Source organism: Ranitomeya imitator, chromosome 6 (genome assembly GCF_032444005.1).
Source record: "Ranitomeya imitator isolate aRanImi1 chromosome 6, aRanImi1.pri, whole genome shotgun sequence".
Classification (NCBI taxonomy): Eukaryota; Metazoa; Chordata; class Amphibia; order Anura; family Dendrobatidae; genus Ranitomeya; species Ranitomeya imitator.
Genome location: NC_091287.1, coordinates 98,045,608 through 98,069,012, shown reverse-complemented (window position 1 = coordinate 98,069,012; position 23,405 = coordinate 98,045,608). Strand labels below are relative to the sequence as shown.

General features: G+C 41.2%; 1 protein-coding gene across 2 annotated transcripts in view; it reads right to left on the bottom strand.

The window, feature by feature from the left end:
- The window catches only part of PLCL2 (phospholipase C like 2), a 264,980-nt gene that overhangs the window by 83,375 nt on the left and 158,200 nt on the right, over positions 1 to 23,405 (bottom strand). For both annotated transcript variants that reach the window (XM_069729956.1, XM_069729957.1), the window contains exon 4: positions 5,578 to 5,781. In XM_069729956.1, coding sequence (XP_069586057.1) covers positions 5,578 to 5,781 — 204 coding nt within the window. The remainder of the gene's footprint in view (positions 1 to 5,577; positions 5,782 to 23,405) is intronic.

Genomic DNA, 23,405 nt, shown 5'->3' with positions numbered 1-23,405 from the left:
ATGGGTTTTTGCACAGAAGAGAATTTGTCTTGGAGCAGGATCACTTCTATCCTTTTAAGTTTTACATAAGTAACATTGTGCATTTTGTATTAGAAGCTCGCTTTCAATTCAGTACACATAATAACCCCAATTTATGCCTATGGGGGTCCAGATTGGCAACAAGGAAAAGCTAAATAAATCTAAAGAAATTGACGAGATTTCAAAGGTTTTGTGAAGAGTAGCTTGAAGTGAAGTCAATAGCTCATTTTGCTGCCAAAAATTGATACAAGTTATATAATCTCACTCAAGACAGATCACTGCAAATCCATCCACTGAAACGATCAAGTGTGTAGTCACATCAATGGTTCTCTCACGCAGTGATCACCATTTTGTTATTGGCTTCAGTACGATGTGAGAGAACATACTCCATTTTCTGTCTGTGATAGCCATCTTGTCTTATATCACCTGCGTCATGGTGATCAAGTAACACTGATGGGCGGGGAAGTTTCACATTTCTATTCACACCCCTAAAGGTCCTATTGGCTACATATCATGGAGGGAACTTTCCTTTGCCTGTGGGTGACTATGTAAGCGCTTGCACCTGCATTAATAAACCAGAAATCTTATTCAGTACACCATATAAGGCTGTGCTGTATTGATATACTTTAATGTTTGGAGTTCAAAAGGCATAGAAGAGAGTGATGTTCAATCACAACGGCTTAAAGAAGAAAGTCATACATCTGTAATTCAGAGTCTGTACAACCCCGTTGACTTATACTAAAGCCAGCTCGGGATGAGCCAAGGTGTCCATAATCTTGCCAAAAAAATAAAAGTGTCAAATGGGATGCAATCTGCAAAAAAAGCTCCTAATGGGCCTTCCATTAGAGATGTGATCTTAAGGCCCCAATACACAGACTAATGTCGGCTGTACCCGCCTATATCAATGAGTTCAGTCAACGGCCTAATGTGTATGGGGGCCCAAGAGAGATGATATCAAGGAAATAAGCATCCAGCATGTGTGATTTTGGACTGCCAATCTTTTTGTTCTCTGGAGATATGCCACCAGAGATATCTCGCAGCGGCTCTCTCATTAAGAACACAGGAGAGCTTGTGAGTATGGAAGAATGGGGCAAGATAGCTGTCGGACGAGTGATCAACTGAGCCATCGTTCAGCCGACAGCTGTTCACCGCATATAGGGGACTTTAGCACATATCCCTTTATGCACTAAATTAAGAAAACGGAACTTTATACAGGTAAGTATGGTACATTTTCGTCTGCACTCTTATTACACGCTACACTCTTTGGTCTCTTAAGTAAACACCATGAAAACTATTCAAACAAAGGTCTCTGCGCTTCCAACATTCTCACTGCTGACCTTATGTCAGTCATACAATAAAATAAAGGAGTCAACATTGGTTTTCAAATATTAACATGACAACCCTTCCAGATCCAAACTTTTTAAGTGAGGGCTGCGTTTTTACATCTCACCAGCGAAAAATGCTAGTGCTGGAACAATAAGCGTAAAAAAAACAAAAAACAAACATACGGTAGGTAATGTAAGTAAAATTTGAACAGAGTCATTACGATTGCATAAACTATTAGGGAATTAAATAGAAAGCAATTCTTGATCGACTAGCTCCCATACGTCTGAAAATAGAGGCGGATAGCCATGGGAATGCAGACGTCTCTTGGCAGCATCCTACAGATTGCCTGTTCTTAAATAACGGAACCCATTTACAGACCTTAATCTGAATTTGATGATGGTATCTCTGCAGCCAGCCTGCTCTATTTAGCTCTGACAGCTATTGCAAAGTTTCCATTAAAGGGTTATTCTCATGTTCTTTCATGAGTGAAATTGCAAAGTAGTTGTAAAAACAAGCAACTTTGCAATTTCCTCATTATGAGTTTTCAAGAAAACTGCTTCGTTCCTAGGTTAACAGCCACCTCTGCAGTCCATCGGTATTGGTCAAACATGAGCAGCGCCTGCGAGCTCATTCTAATGCTCTGAAGGTGGTCGGAACGCTGAAGAGCTCTGTTGACTCGCAACCCCGACCAGTTTCAGTGGCACATTGCTCCTCAGATACTGCAGAGGTGAAAGCTGTTAGGTCGCAGATCTGAACTGTAAACCAAGAAGGAGCTCGCAGCCCCCCAGCAAGTAAGCAGACGAAACACCCCTATTTTAACAATATTTATGTAGATCACTACAATGAGGTTGACCAAAGAAATAATCAAGGGTTGTGCCTTAAACATAAGGTATAAAGTATTCACATGTGCATTGGCTATGGACTGCTTGAGTACAGACGTCGCACCCTTTCTTGCCATACACTCATTTGGAGTGAGCGATAATTTTGCTGTAGATGTCTGCCGACACTGTGTGCTAGCACTTCCTTTCCTTAAGCTCCAACGTATGCACTCATCAGATGGATAAAAGAACGTATCCAAAACCCCTCCTCTCTGTTATTCTCTTAAACAGGAATAGGGACGAGTAGGAGCGGAGTGATAGAATTTTGGTTCTGGTATCGCAACAAGAATAATACCGCAGATAGCGTTAGTTTAGCGGGCAAAAATTATAAAAAAAACTTGATTGAAAACTTAACGCAGGTTTGAACCGAGCCGAAAGTAACCAGGTTCTTTGCCGCCTAAATTTCAATATTTGCAAACTCTCAAAAGTGTTAGTTCATGTACTGTAGGATTATGGGATGTATAAAAAAGAGTCCGAAGATCTTCAAAGAAATGTCTTGTAAGTCCTGTCATCTGACAGTACCCAGCAATATTACAATGGCTTCGACCCAAAAGTTCCTTTGAAGAATATGAACACCTTAGGGGGCAATTTTGTTTTTTTCTTAAATGCTTGTATTCTGAGCTAAAGAATCTTCTTGCAAATTGGGTTTCATAAAGTTTGACTTCTATTGGTGGCTGCGGAATGGGTCAGCTAAAAATCCATCATAGAACAGTGGTGAAATGGTGACAAAAAAAATGTCACTAAAGTTTTTCAGGTTTTCGTTTTTACAATGTTCACTGGTCAGTAATAAATATGACCTAGTAACACAAATTTTGGCGATTAAACAAAATGTGGTTTTGTATTTAAGTGGTGAAGAAAAAAAATTGTGAAAAAAGTTAAAATTATGATTGTCTTGCTAATTTCCAAGACCTTCAAATTTTTATTTTCTGCTGATGCATGGAGTCCATCACTATGAAAATGCAGTCCAATCTACAGGCGCCATGTTATAGAGCGGGAAGGGGGGGGGGAGGGGGAGGGGAGCTGAACGGATTGATATATAGTCTCGTGAGAAAAGATTCAGCGTAATGTAATCTATGTTTTAATCATTTAAGCCTCTACTCTTACTGGTGAGCGGTCCCATCAGTGATTGACAGCTAGCTCTGTATGCACTCTTGTACAAATGTAACCCCTGTAGGGGGAGAATGGTGTACAGAAACTGAGGCTGACAGGTGCAGACAGTGTTTCTCACCAAGAGACATTAATTTCTCCTCAGCTGCATTGCCTTGGTCATGTGGAAGAGGAGCGGTAGTAGAGGACAGCACTGGCTGACCAAGCTGGACAGTTCTGCAGCTCCATGTTAGAGGACAGTAAGCCCTGGAGCTGCACCACAGCTACACACCAGCCAGATTGCTGGAGTAGCCCAGCCCCACCTGGCTTCCCATATAGAGGAAGAATCCTGCCTGCCATTACCGCAATTACAAAGTCCCTGAACCCTGAAGCTCTAGGCTGGAACCCTGTGTCATTGCTGAACAGCTACATCAAGGAGCAACTACTGCTGGGACTTATTGCTCCACTGTTGGGAAGTATGTTAAAATGGGACATCTGGGACTTTGTAATAAAAAAAAAAAAAAAAAATTGTACCTAAGCACTGGCAGACAGGTAGTTGCTACCTATCTGCGTGTTGTGCCCAGTGCCGTTCTTCCCCAGGACAGAGCGGTCTCAGACCACTCCTGCTGGCAATTCAGCTGCGTCTGCTGACGTGATGTCAACAGAACAATGCTTTTTCTACGCTCTGCTCTGTTGACAGGGCAGGACTTCAGACGTCATGCTGCTTGACAGCCAGATCCCAACTGTCTGACTCTGGGAGCCGTCTGTCAATGAGAATGACATCAGAAATCAACAGAGTAGTGCAAAAAAAAGAAGCCACTGCCCTGTCGACGTGACGTCAGCAGAGGTAGTTGAATAGCTGGCAGGAGCGGTCTGAGATCGCTTTGTGCCAGGGAAGAACAGCACTGAGCACAACAGGCAGGTAAGTAGCAACTACCTGCCTGTCAGTGCTTAGGCACAATTTTTGTTTTTTACAAAGTCCAGGATATCCCCTTTAAAGCTATATATGAGGGAGCATTGCTGTCACTTGTGGTTCAATACCCCAGCACCTACTCCACCAATAGGACAAGATGTAGAGGGGATTTTGTTCTCATTGTATTAAGTGCACCAACGGTTTCTGCAAGTGTGCCAACATCCGCAGCAACTGGGCCCCATCATTGGACTGTGTTACCATTGCTGCAGCCATTTGTAGTTTGAGTGATATTAGGAGTGTTCAAGATGTAATTTAAAGGAGATGCATCATCTACTCTATAACTGTCTAACGGTCACTTCTGTCTTTCCTTCTGTCTGTCATGGATATTCATTGGTCGCGGCCTCTGTCTGTCATGGCATCCAAGTCGCTGATTGGTTGTGGCAAAACGCCCACGACCATTGCCACGACCAATCAGCGACGGGCGCAGTCCGGCGGCAACATGGCCGCTCCTTCCTCCCGCAGTCAGTGCCAGCTCCATACTCCCCTCCAGTCAGCGCTCACAGAGGGTTAATGGCAGCGCAAATGGACCGCGGTGTAACACACTCCATTAACGCTGCTATTAACCCTGTGTGACCAACTTTTTTACTATTGATGCTGCCTATGCAGCCTCAATAGTAAAAAGATCTAATGTTAAAAATAATGAAAAAAAAACACAACGTCATCACAGGTCCTGCGCTCATCCAACCCTGGGACCGGAAGCTGCCGCCTGTACCGCACACAAGCGCAAGGAAGCCAGTGCATGTCAATGACTGACAGAGGCACTTAAATAGAAAGCCACCAATAGAGCTAACTACAAGTAAAACAACTAGTAAGGTTGGTTCTCAATTCCTGGGCCTGCCCCAAACACTGGCACCCGATATGATATGTACCTTTTTCTTAACTGGGAAAGGGTTAATAACATTGTAGGAACCAAAGGAGCATCAGATCACATGTCTGGTCAAGATTACAGCACTGACCTCTGGGATCCCCACTTATGCTAACGAGTAAGGCACCCAACAGAGGTTGGCCAGAGAAGATCACTATATGTGAGAAAAGAGTGAAGGGGATGCAGAGACAAACCAGTGGGGAGGTCTGCTCATTCTCAGGACCGGGTGGTGTATCGGAGAGAAAAACGTCATATGACAAAGGTATACAGAGGTACAATAAGGCCCCATGATCCTCAAAGGGTTTTATTATTGCACTGAGAACATCTAGCCATCTCTGAGGCCTAACGCTCGGGATATAAAACAGAATCAATTCACCGTCAGTGCTTTATATTCTTTCAGTATCTACAATAATTATGACAGAAATACTCACAGAGTCATAAGCAGTTAAAATCCTTTTCATGACCTCTGGAACCGTGCCTTGTAGCTCCATGGTGGGATACTGATCTGTGAGATTCATGACAACTACTGGGGTGTTGTCAGGTCCAGCGAGGCGGGTTGACAGAGCCATGATGCACTGCATAAGATTAGCTACAGGCGAAAGTCCACACAGCTCTTTAAAGGAAACAACAGCATTCTGTGTATATAAAAAGAGAACAAAAAAAAAGACGTGATTAGTACGGTATATAGTGTATATATAGTACAGCAGTATATGCACCACATGTATAGTACAGTTGTACGAGATTACAATTAATATATATATACATATATATATATACATACATACATACATATATACACATACACACAATATGAATGCTCGCCACCCGGGCGTAGAACGGGTTCAATAGCTAGTGTATATATATGTATATATATATATACACACACACACACACACACACACACACACACACACACACACACACACACATTTCAGAAAAATACAGGCTGCACATGATACAATGATGGAAAAATAGTGCTATTTAATAGCCCATAATGGTGATGTTTCCATTAAAAAATGAGAACATTCACAATCTTGGAAGCCTGAAAGGTCCTCATTTTCTAACCGAAATGTCACCATAATGGGCTACTAAATAGCACTATTTTTTTCATCATCATATGGTGTTCTGCCTCTACTTTAGGGGAACTACCGTATATTAAAAGGTTGGTATGTACGCTTGGCATCCTGCTATGCTGGGGCTGCTTCTATCTTTTATACATACATATAAAATAATGGAATAGTGTGTATAATACATATATAGTAGAACAGTAATTATATATATATTAGTATGTATAGTACATACAGTACAGACCAAAAGCTTGGACACACCTCATTTAAAGATTTTTCTATATTTTCATGACTATGAAAATTGTACATTCACACTGAAGGCATCAAAACTATGAATAAACACATGTGGAATTATTACTGAAATTATGTCTTATATTCTAGGGTCTTCAAAGTAGCCACCTTTTGCTTTGATTACTTTTTGCACACTCTTGGCATTCTCTTGATGAGCTTTAAGAGGTAGTCACCGGGAATGGTTTTCATTTCACAGGTGTGTCCTGTCAGGTTTAATAAGTTGGATTTCTTGCCTTATAAATGGTGTTGGGACCATCAGTTGTGTTGAGCAGAAGTCTGGTGGATACACAGCTGATAGTCCTACTGAATTGTTATGAACAGGTGATTCAGATCCACAATGGACCTAGAGGTTAAGAGCATACAAAGTAACCTGATAGTTACTAACATAGGACGAGCTCTGAGACGTGGGAACTCTGCTGACCGCAATCCCTAATCCTATCATACCACACTAGAGGTAGCCGTGGATTGCGCCTAACGCTCCCTATGCAACTCGGCACAGCCTGAGAAACTAACTAGCCCTGAAGATAGAAAAATAAGCCTACCTTGCCTCAGAGAAATTCCCCAAAGGAAAAGGCAGCCCCCCCACATATAATGACTGTGAGTTAAGATGAAAATACAAACACAGAGATGAAATAGACTTTAGCAAAGCGAGGCCCGACTTACTGAATAGACCGAGGATAGGAAAGATAGCTTTGCAGTCAACACAAAAACCTACAAACAACCACGCAGAGGGGCAAAAAGACCCTCCGCACCGACTAACGGTACGGAGGTGCTCCCTCTGCGTCTCAGAGCTTCCAGCAAGCAAGAAAAACCAATATAGCAAGCTGGACAGAAAATATAGCAAACAAAAGTAACACAAGCAAAACTTAGCTTATGCAGGGCAGACAGGCCATAAGAACGATCCAGGAGAAAGCAAGACCAATACTGGAACATTGACTGGAGGCCAGGAACAAAGAACTAGGTGGAGTTAAATAGAGCAGCACCTAACGACTTAACCTCGTCACCTGAGGAAGGAAACTCAGAAGCCGCAGCCCCACTCACATCTACCAGAGGAAGCTCATAGACAGAACCAGCCGAAGTACCACTCATGACCACAGGAGGGAGCTTGACCACAGAATTCACAACACTGAATAGACTGTTAGAATTTGTATTATGGCAAGAAAAAAGCAGCTAAGTAAAGAAAATCGAGTGGCCATCATTACTTTAAGAAATGAAGGTCAGTCTGTCCGAGAAATTGGGAAAACTTTGAAAGTGTCCCCAAGTGCAGTGGCAAAAATCATCAAGCGCTACAAAGAAACTAGCTCACATGAGGACCGCCCCAGGAAAGGAAGACCAAGAGTCACCTCTGCTTCTGAGGGCAAGTTTATCCGAGTCACCAGCCTCGGAAATTGCAGGTAAACAGCAGCTCAGATTAGAGACCAGGTCAATGCAACACAGAGTTCTAGCAGCAGACACATCTCTACAACAACTGTTAAGAGGAGACTTTGTGCAGCAGGCCTTCATGGCAACAAGCAAAAGAGACTTGTTTGGGCTAAAGAACACAGGAATGGACATTAGACCAGTGGAAATCTGTGCTTTGGTATGATGAGTCCAAATTTCAGATCTTTGGTTCCAACCACCGTGTCTTTGTGTGACGCAGAATAGGTGAACGGATGGACTCTACATGCCTGGTTCCCACCGTGAAGCATGGAGGAGGAGGTGTGATGGTTTGGGGGTGCTTTGCTGGTGACACTGTTGGGGATTTATTCAAAATTGAAGGCATACTGAATCAGCATGGCTACCACAGCATCTTGCAGCGGCATGCTATTCTATCCGGCTGGAGTTTAGTTGGACCATCATTTATTTTTGAACAGGACAATGACCCCAAACACACCTCCAGGCTGTGTAATGGCTATTTGACCAAGGAGAGTGATGGGGTGGTACGCCAGATGACCTGGCCTCCACAGTCACCAGACCTGAACCCAATAAAGATGGTTTGGGGTGAGCTGGAACGCAGAGTGAAGGCAAAAGGGCCAACAAGTGCTAAGCATCTCTGGGAATGCCTTCAAGATTCTTGGAAGACCACTCCCGGTGACTACCTCTTGAAGCACATCAAGAGAATGCCAAGAGTGTGTAAAGCAGTCATCAAAGCAAAAGGTGACTACTTTGAAGAACCTAGAATATAAGACATAATTTCAGTTGTTTCAAACTTTTTTGTTAAGCATATAATTCCACATGTGTTAATTCATAGTTTTGATGCCTTCAGTGTGAATGTACAATTTTCATAGTCATGAAAATACAGTAAAATCTTTAAATGAGAAGGTGTGTCCAAACTTTTGGTCTGTACTGTATATAGTAGAGTAGTATGTATAATATATGTAATATAGTAGTATGTACATTACATATATAGTACAGTAGAATTTATTTTATATATTAGTATGTTAGCTATATACAGTGGGGCAAAAAAGTATTTAGTCAGTCAGCAATAGTGCAAGTTCCACCACTTAAAAAGATGAGAGACGTCTGTAATTTACATCATAGGTAGACCTCAACTATGGGAGACAAACTGAGAAAAAAAAATCCAGAAAATCACATTGTCTGTTTTTTTATCATTTTTTTTGCATATTATGGTGGAAAATAAGTATTTGGTCAGAAACAAACAATCAAGATTTCTGGCTTTCACAGACCTGTAACTTCTTCTTTAAGAGTCTCCTCTTTCCTTCACTCATTACCTGTAGTAATGGAACCTGTTTAAACTTGTTATCAGTATAAAAAGACAACTGTGCACACCCTCAAACAGTCTGACTCCAAACTCCACTATGGTGAAGACCAAAGAGCTGTCAAAGGACACCAGAAACAAAATTGTAGCCCTGCACCAGGCTGGGAAGACTGAATCTGCAATAGCCAACCAGCTTGGAGTGAAGAAATCAACAGTGGGAGGAATAATTAGAAAATGGAAGACATACAAGACCACTGATAATCTCCCTCGATCTGGGGCTCCACGCAAAATCCCACCCCGTGGGGTCAGAATGATCACAAGAACGGTGAGCAAAAATCCCAGAACCACGCGGGGGGACCTAGTGAATGAACTGCAGAGAGCTGGGACCAATGTAACAAGGCCTACGATAAGTAACACACTACGCCACCATGGACTCAGTTCCTGCAGTGCCAGACGTGTCCCACTGCTTAAGCCAGTACATGTCCGGGCCCGTCTGAAGTTTGCTAGAGAGCATTTGGATGATCCAGAGGAGTTTTGGGAGAATGTCCTATGGTCTGATGAAACCAAACTGGAACTGTTTGGTAGAAACACAACTTGTCGTGTTTGGAGGAAAAAGAATACTGAGTTGCATCCATCAAACACCATACCTACTGTAAAGCATGGTGGTGGAAACATCATGCTTTGGGGCTGTTTCTCTGCAAAGGGGCCAGGACGACTGATCCGGGTACATGAAAGAATGAATGGGGCCATGTATCGTGAGATTTTGAGTGCAAACCTCCTTCCATCAGCAAGGGCATTGAAGATGAAACGTGGCTGGGTCTTTCAACATGACAATGATCCAAAGCACACCGCCAGGGCAACGAAGGAGTGGCTTCGTAAGAAGCATTTCAAGGTCCTGGAGTGGCCTAGCCAGTCTCCAGATCTCAACCCTATAGAAAACCTTTGGAGGGAGTTGAAAGTCCGTGTTGCCAAGAGAAAAGCCAAAAACATCACTGCTCTAGAGGAGATCTGAATGGAGGAATGGGCCAACATACCAACAACAGTGTGTGGCAACCTTGTGAAGACTTACAGAAAACGTTTGACCTCTGTCATTGCCAACAAAGGATATATTACAAAGTATTGAGATGAAATTTTGTTTCTGACCAAATACTTATTTTCCACCATAATATGCAAATAAAATGTTAAAAAAACAGACAATGTGATTTTCTGGATTTTTTTTTCTCAGTTTGTCTCCCATAGTTGAGGTCTACCTATGATGTAAATTACAGACGCCTCATCTTTTTAAGTGGTGGAACTTGCACTATTGCTGATTGACTAAATACTTTTTTGCCCCACTGTATATAGCACATATATTGTACAATTGTATTTTTTTATATATCAGTATGCATAGTACATCTATAGTGCAACAGTATTTATTATATAACTTGCAAAAAGGTGGAAGGCAGCAGCACTCTGTAGAGACCAATATATATATGTGAACACAGAATCTATCATAACTGCTGAGTAAACTGTAATAAAAAGTAAAAAAACATTTTTTTTTTAAATTACTTACAAAAGTTAAGGTTTTTAGCTCATAAATTGGCCAACTCATGTGAGCCCATCAACCGTGACAAGGTGACACTTCTCTGATTGGTCCTATCATCATCATTCCTCTCTTGCGCTATAATTGTCTAAGGGTCACTTTCGTCTGTCTGTCCTTCTGTCACGGTCATTCGTTCGCTGACTGGTCTCGGCAGCTGCCTGTCATGGCTGCCGCGACCAATCAGCGACGGCCACAGTCCGATTAGTCCCTCCCCTACTCCCCTGCACTCACTGCCCGGCGCCCGCTCCAGAATCCCCTCCACTCACCACTCACACAGGGTTAATGGCAGTGGTAACGGCCCGCGGTGTAAAGCACTCCGTTACTGCTGCTATTAACCCTGTGTGTCCCCAACTATTTACTATTGATGCTGCCTATGCAGCATCAATAGTAAAAATATGTCATGTTAAAAATAACAAAAAAAACCAAACAAACAAAAAACCTGCTATACTCACCCTCCGCCGCCTTTCTCGCTCCTCTGCATGCTCCGGGGACCGCTCCATTGCAAGCGGCAGCTTCCGCTCCAGTCTCAGGGCTGGTGTGCGACAAGGACCTGCCGTGACGTCACGGTCATGTGACCGCGACGTCATCATAGGTCCTGCTCACACCAGCCCTGGGACGGGACCGCAAGCTGCCGCTTGCAATGGAGTGGTCTCGGGAGCGTGGAGAGGAGCGAGAAAGGCGGCGGATGGTGAGTATAGCAGGACTTCAACGGGCTATAGGTGAGTATATGTTTTTTGTTTGTTTGTTTTTAAGTCTCTATACTATATGGCTCTGTGCTGGGCAATATACTACGTCACTGGGCAATATACTACGTGGCTGGGCAATATACTACATTGCTGGGCAATATACTACGTGGCTGGGCAATATACTACGTGGTTGGGCAATATACTACGTGACTGGGCAATATACTACGTCACTGGGCAATATACTACGTCACTGGGCAATATACTACGTAGCTGGGCAATATACTACGTAGCTGGGCAATATACTACGTCACTGGGCAATATACTACGTGGACATGCATATTCTAGAATACCCGATGCGTTAGAATCGGGCCACCATCTGGTATAATATATATATATATATATATATATATATATATATATATATATATATATATATATATATATATATATATATATATATATATACACATATACACATATACACATATACACATATACATACATATATATATATATATATATATATATATATATATATATATATATATATATATATATATATATATATATATAAAATTGGAACAGCATCTACAAAATACCTTGTGGAGTGCAGAGCTTTCCCAGCCAGTAGTCCAATGCCTTCTAACAATATAAGCAAAAAAAGAAAAGCAGCACAAAAAATATGGAAAAAACGTGGACTTTATTGCCTGAACGGCGTGGCAATGTTTCGGATACAAGATCCTTTTTCCTGGCTTGAAAAAGGATCTTGTATCCGAAACATTGCCACGCCGCTCAGGCAATAAAGTCCACGATTTTTTCCATATTTTTTGTGCTGCTTTTCTTTTTTTGCTTATATATATATATATATATATATATATATATATATATATATATATATATATATATATATATATATATATATATATATATATTCGAACGCCAACATTTCGGGCACAGGTGTTAATAAATAATTTTCCTGGTATCAGCCGCACATCGAGATCACAGGTGCTCTTCTGAAAACACACAAAAGTCCATGACCATATGCGAGAAGAAAGAGAAGGCACTCGCCGATCTAAAATTCCCAACTTTATATCGTCTTCATATTAAAATTCCATGGCCGGGGGAGTGAGGAGTGGAGGCGGAGCTCTTGTGAGCCGTTTCACCCACTGACCCGTGGAAGCGCAAGCACAGCGCGAAACCGCAGTCTTGCTAGGTCCAGAGCCCTGCCATGTGCTCTTCAGGAATCCTATACTCCAGGACTTCAAACACAGGCTTCCAGGACCTTCCAGCATAGACTATTCAGGTCCACACTCCAAGACCAAAACATGAACATGTGACCCACACCCTGGTCACATTATATACCCTTAACCACTTCCCTGGATGGGAGTGTGGATGTGTGGCTAGTTTGTCCCGCCCATCTCACACAACTAGCCTAGTAAGTCTCCCTTACAACTACACCATACATAAACACACATACATAAATGATCATCCAGCACACGATGTGTTGGGAGGGATAAATTAAAGTTGAAGACATGGGCTTGTTTTATGTGGGCATCCATAGAGTGGGTGGAAGGGTGCCCACCATATCGCCACCTGCAAAACCGTCACTGGCAGGTGATCATCACATGGTCTGGCTTAAATAGCTTGACTTGAGAGTCAGTGTGTGTTGTGGTTTTTGGAAAGAGCAAGTCTCCAAACGACGAGCAGAATACACCTGGTGGTCTGAGCAGGTGAATCCCTCAGACAGGTGGATATTGTCGTATGTTATCTTTTTTGTTTTACTGTTATGCCAGAAAGGCTCTGTTTATTTTGCTGAACCCTGCTATGGTCTATGCTGTCCATAATAAACCAGCAGGTGATTTACTGCCAGAAACATGAGTGTGTCAATACCTCACAATAAAATATATATATATATATATATATATATATATATATATATATATATATATATATATATATATATATATATATATATATATACACATATATACATATATACATATACATACACACATACAGTACAGACCAAAAGTTTGGACACACAGTCTCATTTAAATATGTTTCTGTATTTTCATGACTATGAAAATTGTACATTCACACTGAAGGCATCAAAACTATGAATTAACACATGTGGAATTATTTATATACTTAACAAAAAAGTGTGAAACAACTGAAATTATTTCTTATATTCTAGGTTCTTCAAAGTAGCCACCTTTTGCTTTGATGGCTGCTTTGCACACTCTTGGCATTCTCTTGATGAGCTTCAAGAGGTAGTCACCGGGAATGGTCTTCCAATAATCTTGAAGGAGTTCCCAGAGATGCTTAGCACTTGTTTTGCCTTCACTCTGCGATCCAGCTCACCCCAAACCATCTCGATTGGGTTCAGGTCTGGTGACCGTGGAAGCCAGATCATCTAGCGTAGCACCTCATCACTCTTCTTCTTGGTCAAATTAGCCCTTACACAGCCTGGAGGTGTGTTTGGGGTCATTGTCCTGTTCAAAAATAAATGATGGTCCAACTAAACACAAACCGGATGGAATAGCATGCCGCTGCAAGATGCTGTGGTAGCCATGCTGGTTCAGTATGCCTTCAATTTTGAATAAATCCCCAACAGTGTCACCAGCTAAGCACCCCCACACCATCACACCTCCTCCTCCATGGGAACCAGGCACGTAGAGTCCATCCGTTCACCTTTTCTGTGTCGCACAAAGACACAGTGGTTGGATCCAAAGGTCTCAAATTTGGACTCATCAGACCAAAGCACAGATTTCCACTCGTCTAATATCCATTCCTTGTGTTCTTTAGCCCAAACAAGTCTCTTTTGCTTGTTTCCTGTCCTTAGCAGTGGTTTCCTAGCAGCTATTTTACCATGAAGGCCTGCTGCACAAAGTCTACTCTTAACAGTTGTTGTAGAGATGTGTCTGCTGCTAGAACTCTGTGTGGCATTGACCTGGTCTCTAATCTGATCTGCGGTTATCCTGTGATTTCTGAGGCTGGTGACTGGGATAAACTTATTCTCAGAAGCAGAGGTGACTCTTGATCTTCCTTTCCTGGGTCGGTCCTCATGTGAGCCAGTTTCTTTGGAGCGCTTTATGGTTTTTGCCACTGCACTTGGGGACACTTTCAAAATTTGCCCAATTTTTCGGACTGACTGACCTTCATTTCTTAAAGTAATGATGGCCACTCGTTTTTCTTTACTTAGAATTTGTATTATAGCAAGAAAAAAAGCAGCTAACAGTCTATTCAGTAGGACTATCAGCTGTGTATCCACCAGACTTGTGCACAACACAACTGATGGTCCCAACCCCATTTATAAGGCAAGAAATCCCACTTATTAAACCTGACAGGGCACACCTGTGAATTGAAAACCATTCCCGTTGACTACCTCTTGAAGCTCATGAAGAGAATGTCAAGAGTGTGCAAAGCAGTCATCAAAGCAAAAGGTGGCTACTGTGATGAACCTAGAATATAAGACATAATTTGTTGTTTCACACTTTTTTGCTAAGTATATAATTCCACATGTGTTAATTCATAGTTTTGATGCCTTCAGTGAGAATTTACAATTTTCATAGTCATGAAAACACAGAAAAATCTTTAAATGAGAGGGTGGGTCCAAACTTTTGGTCTGTACTGTACATATATACATATATGTACATACACACACACACACACACACATATACACACACACAACATATACAAATAATGAAGAGTAGTATTTATGGTATAGGATTTATAATATATGCATATTGTATATTATATAGTACTATATAGACTATACTGTGCTATAATGTATATGGTACAGTATTATGTATAATACACATATACAGTGCCTTGCGAAAGTATTCGGCCCCTTGGAACTTTTCAACCTTTTCCCACATATCATGCTTCAAACAAAGATACCAAATGTAAATTTTTGGTGAAGAATCTAGTGGAACACAATTGTGAAGTTGAACTAAATTTATTGGTTATTTTAAATTTTTGTGGAAATTCAAAAACTGAAAAGTGGGGCGTGCAATATTATTCGGCCCCTTTACTTTCAGTGCAGCAAACTCACTCCAGAAGTTCATTGTGGATCTCTGAATGATCCAATGTTGTCCTAAATGCCTAATGATGATTAATATACGGTAATCCACCTGTGTGTAATCAAGTCTCCGTATAAATGCACCTGCTCTGTGATAGTCTCAGGCTATGTGCACACGTTGCGGATTTCCTGCGGATCCGCAGTTTTTTACCGTACAAAAACGCTGAAGATCCGCAAGTGATTTACAGTACAATGTAAATCAATGAACAAAAAAAATGCTGTGCTAATGGTGCCGAAAACTCCGGGCGGAAACGCTGTGGATTGAAAGAAGTAGCATGTCACTTCTTTTGTGCGGATCTGCAGCGTTTTAGTACCCATTCCATTATAGAAATCCGCAGGGGTAAAAACTTAAAAAATCTGCACAAAATCTGCAGCAAATCCGCACAAAATCCGCATAAAAAAGCATCAAATCCGCAACTGCGTTTTCTGCCAATAGATGCAGAATCCGCAAAAAATATTCCAGAGGTTAATCCGCAATGTGTGCACATAGCCTTAGGGTTCTGTTTGAAGCACAGAGAGCATCATGAAGACCAAGGAACACAACAGGCAGGTCCGTGATACTGTTGTGGAGAAGTTTAAAGCCGGATTTGGATACAAAATGATTTCTAAAACTTTAAACATCCCAAGGAGCACTGTGCAAGCCGATCATATTGAAATGTAAGGAGTATCATACCACTGCAAATCTACCAAGACCCAGCCATCCCTCCAAACTTTCATCTCAAACAAGGAGAAGGTTGATCAGAGATGCAGCCAAGAGGCCTATGATCACTCTGGATAAACTGCAGAGATCTACAGCTGAGGTGGGACAGTCTGTCCACAGGACAACAATCAGTCGTACACTACACAAATCTGGCCTTTATGGAAGAGTGGCAAGAAGAAAGCCATTTTCTCAACGATATCCATAAAAATGTTGTTTAAAGTTTGCAACAAGCCACCTGGGAGACACACCAAACACGTGGAACAAGGTGCTCTGGTCAGATGAAATCAAACTTTTTGGCAACAATGCCAAACGATGTTTGAGTAAAGGCAACACAGCTCATCACCCTGAACACACCATCCCCCACTGTCAAACATGGTGGTGGCAGCATTCATGGTTTAGGCCTGCTTTTCTTCAGCAGGGACAGGGAAGATGGTTAAAATTGATGGGAAGATGTATGGAGACAAATACAGGACCATTCTTGAAGAAAACCTGTTGGAGTCTGGAAAAGACCTGAGACTGGGATGAAAATTTGTCTTCCATCAAGACAATGATCCCAAACAAAGTAAAATCTACAATCTAAAATCTAAAATCTACAATGGAATGGTTCACAAATAAATGTATCCAAGTGTTAGAATGGCCAAGTCAAAGTCCAGATCACAATCCAATCGAGAATCTGTGGAAAGAGCTGAAAACTGCTGTTCACAAACGATCTCCATCAAATCTCACTGAGCTCGAGCTCAATATAGAAAAATCAGCCGCACTCTTATGGTATATCTTTGCAAAAATGTGATGTATTTATTCACATGTGTTGAGACAAAATTTTCATATATATATACACACACACACACAGCAGGGAGTATAAACGAAGTAGTAACGTTTCGACCCTGCCTCGGGTCTTTCTCAAACTGTGTTTTCTAGATAGTGTGAAAAATAAGAAGTGTGGTCCCTTTAAGGGCTCCTATTGTTGTGGTGTCAGGTCATCCTGCTTCTGTGGGCGTGTGTCTATATACGTCTATATTGGACTTGTTGTTGGGTTTTTCCCAAGTACAGCCAGCACCAACCTAAGATAGCTGAGTGCGCTCCTTTTTTCTTAATATATCACTGAACTCGAGCTGTTTGCCAAGGAAGAATGGGCAAGAATTTCAGTCCCTCGATGTACAAAACTGATAGAGACATACCCCAAGCGACTCGCAGCTGTAATAGCAGCAAAAGCTGGTGCAACAAAGTATTAAGTTAAAGGGGGCAAATAATATTGCACGCCAGACTTTTCAATTTTTTAATTTCCACAAAAATTTTAAATAACCCAATAAATTTTGTTCACCTTCACAATTGTGTTCCACGTGTTGTTGATTCTTCACCAAAAATTTACCTTTGGTATCTTTATGTTTAAAGCATGATATGTGGGAAAAGGTTGAAAAGTTCCAGGGGGCCGAATACTTTCGCAAGGCACTGTACATAGTATGCAAAGAAAAAATATTTAGTACAGTAGTATTTTATACATAATAGTATGTATAGTACAGTAGTATTTAATCTATATGTAGTATGTTACAGTAGTATAATATAGGCACTAAATTGTGTATTATAGAGTACTATATTGTATAATATATAGTACAGTAGTATGTATAGTATATACACACACACGCATAGCCGTTATTATCTACCATTACAAACCTTCAAATTACCCATAGGCTCCAGGACAGTTGGGTGCTGCCAACAAGTCATATTATACCATTCTCCTGGAAGAGGAGTAGCAGCTTAACAATGAAAAGTCAATAATCACTGACAAGCTACTATGTCCAAGGGGACTAATCTGATATCCTAAATTGGATTGTAGACTCAATACTCATTTAATGCAGCAGTGTCTCAACAGCGAACTGTGCCGGCCAAACACAAACAAGCTGCTCTATTTTGAGAACATGACTGCCTCTAGGACATCTAAAACGAAATGTTTAACTAATTGGCAATAGAGTTGCTCTTGGAGAAATGGAGCAGAAGTCAATTAGACTTATAAAGGTTGATGGGGAAAAGCATTAACGTACATGAGATCACAACAAGAAATAAACTTTGAAGGACAATTTAGTTGTGGAATGCAGAAAGGGTCAATGATAGAAAACCATTGATCATACAAAGATATAGGAGGTATACAAATACCAATCAATACAATAATAGAAAATTTATAATACAGCATTAAAAGCAAAAACTCAATTGGTTTTCAGCCATAAGCCATGAAGATGCCCACAAGTGGTGAAAGGAACCTAAGCACCAAGTACAATGAGCATGCACCGATGGCAGGAGTAGTGAAGTGCTTCTCTAATAGTGAGGTGTCCATCAGTTGGTGATGAGGCACAGAGAAAGATATGATCATATGCTGTACAGAACATTCCCTCTAAAGCAGGGGTGTCAAACTGCATTCCTCGAGGGCTGCAAACAGGTCATGTTTTAAGATTTCCTTGTACTGCACAGGTGATAATTTAATCACCTACACAAATAATGAGTTGGTGATTAAATTATCACCTGTGCAGTACAAGGAAATCCTGAAAACATGACCTGTTTGCAGCCCTCGAGGAATGCAGTTTGACACCCCTGCTCTAAAGTACAATCTCTGATTTAACAGTGGAGTTCACTTTTTTGTGCCAATTTTAATTATATTCGCTGATCAGGAGAGAAATTAAAGTACTTTTTTCACTTTTTGGCAAGAACTCTGACCACTGATGAGGCTCTGATAAGATAAGGCTTCCCCACATGATGGAAATCCTCTTGCGGGGACTACGTTGGCCTTACGACGCCATTCCTCAGCATCACGGAGAAGCGGAGCCCCGAATCATGGAGACCAGCCGCTTTGTTATACATCTATGAACATATATTTTTAAATGTTCTGTGGTCTACATAGAATCACTTTGTCCTGGTAAGAGAAGCTTTCTACTTCTATTGTAGGACTATGAAGAGTTGGGGAAGGTTGATGATAACTGGTCCAAACACATTTCTCTTCCAAAAAAGGTTTACTTTTCCAGTTCATTGGCCAAACAAAATAAATATCTTCACTATAACTAGACTACTACCTACTGTACATGTTAAATTGTTCCTTAAGGTGTGCAAAAAGCAGTTTTTGGGATTGTGGTACCATTAATCACTATACTCAAGAGACCCAAGTTATTAAAAAAGTTTAATTAATAAAAAATATTCCTAGAACAAAATAAGTTTAAGAGCGAACGTGACAAAGAGAAAATGAGTTGGAAGGAACAGTAGCCATATACAGGTGCTTCTCACAAAATTAGAATATCATCAAAAAGTTAATTTATTTCAGTTCTTCAATACAAAAAGGGAAACTCATATTATATAGAGTCATTACAAGCAGAGTGATCTATTTCAAGTGTTTAATTCTGCTAATGTTGAGGATTATGGATTACAATGATTATCTCAGTAAATTAGAATAATTAACAAAACACACCTACAAAGGCTTCCTAAGCTTTTAAAAAAGGTCCCTTAGTCTGTTTTAGTAGGCTCCACAATCATGGGGAAGGCTGCTGACTTGACAGATGTCCAGAAGGCAGTCATTGACACACTCCACAAAAAAGTAAATTTTGCATTTCATTTGGAAATCAAGGTCCCAAGGTCTGAAGGAAGAGGTGTGAAGTTTCCACAATCAGTGATGGTTTGGGGAGCCATGTCATCTGCTGGTGTAGATCCACCGTGTTTTATCAAAACCAAAGACAGCACAGCCGTCTACCAGTAACTTTTAGAGCGCTTCATGGTTCCCTCTGCCAACCAGCTTTTTGGAGATGGAAATTTCATTCTCCCGCAGGACTTGGCACCTGTCCACACTGCCAAAAGTACCAATACCTGGTTTAAAAACAATAGTATCACTCTTCTTCATTGGCCAGCAAACTCACCTGACCTTAACCCCATAGAGAACCTATGGGGTATTGTCAAGAGGAAGATGAGAGACATCAGACCGAACAATGCAGATGAGCTGAAGGCTGCTATCAAAGCAACCTGGGCTTCCATAGCACCTCAGCAGTGCCACAGGCTTATCGCCTCCATGCCACGCCGCATTGATGTAGTAATTGATGCAAAAGGAGCCCTGACCAAATATTGAGTGCATTTATTGAACATACATTTCAGTAGACCAACATTTTGGATTTTAAAATCATTTTTCAATCTGTGTTATAAAGTATTCTAATTTACTGAGATAATGACTTTTGGGTTTTCATTGGCTGTAAGCCATAATCATCAACATTAACAGAAATAAACACTTGAAATAGATCGCACTGTTTGTAATGACTCTATATAATATATGAGTTTCACTTTTTGTATTGAAGAACTGAAATAAATTAAACTTTTTGATGATATTATAATTTTGTGAGAAGCACCTGTATATCTTTCCATCTATGGATCATCGGGATGTGAGATGTGTCCATCAGAGGTAGTCTCGTCTATAGACACCAATCTTTAAAAAAAATTGCTGTCATTTACTGTATGGACTTCATTGAAGGAAACTTCTGCATTTTATTAAAAAATAAGAGTTACAATACAAATTGTTTGTCTCATCTTTGAACATTTCCGGACTGGGACATTTTGTAGATTGCCATCTTTCTCACATCTTGAGCTATTCTAAAAATGTGCAACATAAATTGTATGTTCACTTGTTACTCCCTATGGGGAAACCTTTGTACATAAATGAGAAGATGATTTGGGAGGGAAGATCATTTGGGAGCGGAGCAGAAGTGGAAGAGACAGGACATGGCAGAAGCAACATCTCTTCAAAGAAAATTACTCACATGTTCACAGACAATTCTGATGTCGAAGATTACCTCCAGTAATGAAGTGCCTAAAAACCTAGATACTTCTGCATCCAGGAATATTAATTTAATATTCTCTATTACAGAGTTAAATTAAAAGAAAATCGCCATGGCAGGCTCAGGTGAGAAGGTAAATACCTGACATTTTTAATACCAAATATACCATGCATTTTTTGGCAGACAGGATCACAATTCTTTCTGGAATTCGGCCTAAATTGAAAATCTCCTGGGTAATAGTAAGCAAAAAAAATAGCTTTTTTGTTAAAGAATCAGGAGTACTGTTTTGATCAGACATGGTCTTCATGGAATGAGCATTTTCTTACCATGAGACTTTGGAGTCTGCTTTCTTCAGCTGAAGATTTGGAGTCATAAGAAATATATCCTCAAGAACACCTGGTGAACAGCGTTTGTCACCCTGGTTGTTCTCCCCAAGCTTGAGATTGCATGGAGCAAACGAGATGGCAGTTGACTGATTTTCATACCATGAGATACGGCCTTCCCAAAACCCTGTCTGATGACAAATGCACACTTAGGAGGATGCAGCAGGCCTCCACTGATAAAGGCTATATTGGCTAGGTTTTTCTGGGGCGTCTTTCACTGTGCGCTGCATTTTATAGTGCTGGGCAGCCCGCCTGTTAATACAAGGGGCGTCATCAATAGGTTGCATACAGACACTGTGCACCGCACCTATCAGTGTGACTGGTGTCCTATGTGAGTTATATCAATGTGCATTTTTTCTGCTAGACAGCCAACCCCTGCAATGTTTGGTTGGGGTGGTTGTTTTTATCAAGTAGTTTGCACCTGTGCTGCTCCTAGCCTTTATTAGTGGGAGCCTGCTGCATCCTGCTAAGTGTGCATTTGTCATCAGACAGGGTTTTGGGAAGGCCGTATCTCATGGTATGTATTTTTTCTGAGTTTTTTCTATGTTAGCTGCAGTTGACTGATTTTCGCCAAAAGTCCTCAACTCTTGTCAGATTGCTTTTTCAATTATCATTTCGTTTTTTCCCCTTTCTCTTGATGTGTTTATATGCTTTTTCCCTTCTTTTTGTTTAGTTCTGATCATTGTTCAGTGTTCCACCTTCGCCTATTTCAGATGAATAAGTCAACTGACCAAAATGTTTGTTTTACCATTCCTTGGTTCGGTCTCTGTTTCTTACTGAGTCAAGTATCCCTTGATAAGAAGGAAGTAATAAGGTACCGTCACACTAAGCGACGCTGCAGCGATACCGACAACGATCCGGATCGCTGCAGCGTCGCTGTTTGGTCGCTGGAGAGCTGTCACACAGACAGCTCTCCAGCGACCAATGATGCCGGTAACCAGGGTAAACATCGGGTTACTAAGCGCAGGGCCGCGCTTAGTAACCCGATGTTTACCCTGGTTACCATCGTTAAAGTAAAAAAAAACAACCGCTACATACTTACCTACCGCTGTCTGTCCTCGGCGCTCTGCTTCTCTGCTCTGGCTGTGAGCGCCGGGCAGCTGGAAAGCAGAGCGGTGACATCACCGCTCTGCTTTCCGGCCGCTGTGCTCACAGCCAGAGCAGAGAAGCACAGCGCCGAGGACAGACAGCAGTAGGTAAGTATGTAGCGGTTGTTTTTTTTACTTTAACGATGGTAACTAGGGTAAACATCAGGTTACTAAGAGCGGCCCTGCGCTTAGTAACCCGATGTTTACCCTGGTTACCAGCGAAGACATCGCTGAATCGGTGTCACACACGCCGATTCAGCGATGTCTGCGGGGAGTCCAGCGACGAAACAAAGTTCTGGACTTTCTGCCCCGACCAGCGATATCACAGCAGGGGCCTGATCGCTGCTGCCTGTCACACTGGACGATATCGCTAGCGAGGACGCTGCAACGTCACGGATCGCTAGCGATATCGTCTAGTGTGACGGTACCTATACATTTATATATCTATATCAAGACACATGACACATCTAGGAATGTCTTTCTATTGTTGTTTTGCTACCCTAATTGCTATTATGCCTATAGTGTTTTGTTTCTTTTCTTGACTGATTGTGGCATCCCACTTTTTGACATTACATTGGCCTAGCATTTGTTATATTGTGAATACAACATTATGGTAACTTGTTGCTTGAAAAAACAAAAACAAATAAATAGTATTGTGAAATACAAAAGTATCACATATAACCATGTCGTTTTAGTGAAGAGCTGGCAAATGTAGGCCTTGAGAATAAAACTTCTACATTACAGCCTTACTTATATACTTATATGGAAAGGCATTTGGATTTAACTATCCATAAAGAATTCCTAATTGAAAATGGCCAGGGAAGTATGGCTGTCAGAACAGAAGAGGAAAACAAACAAACAAAAAAAAACTTATTAATGTCACTC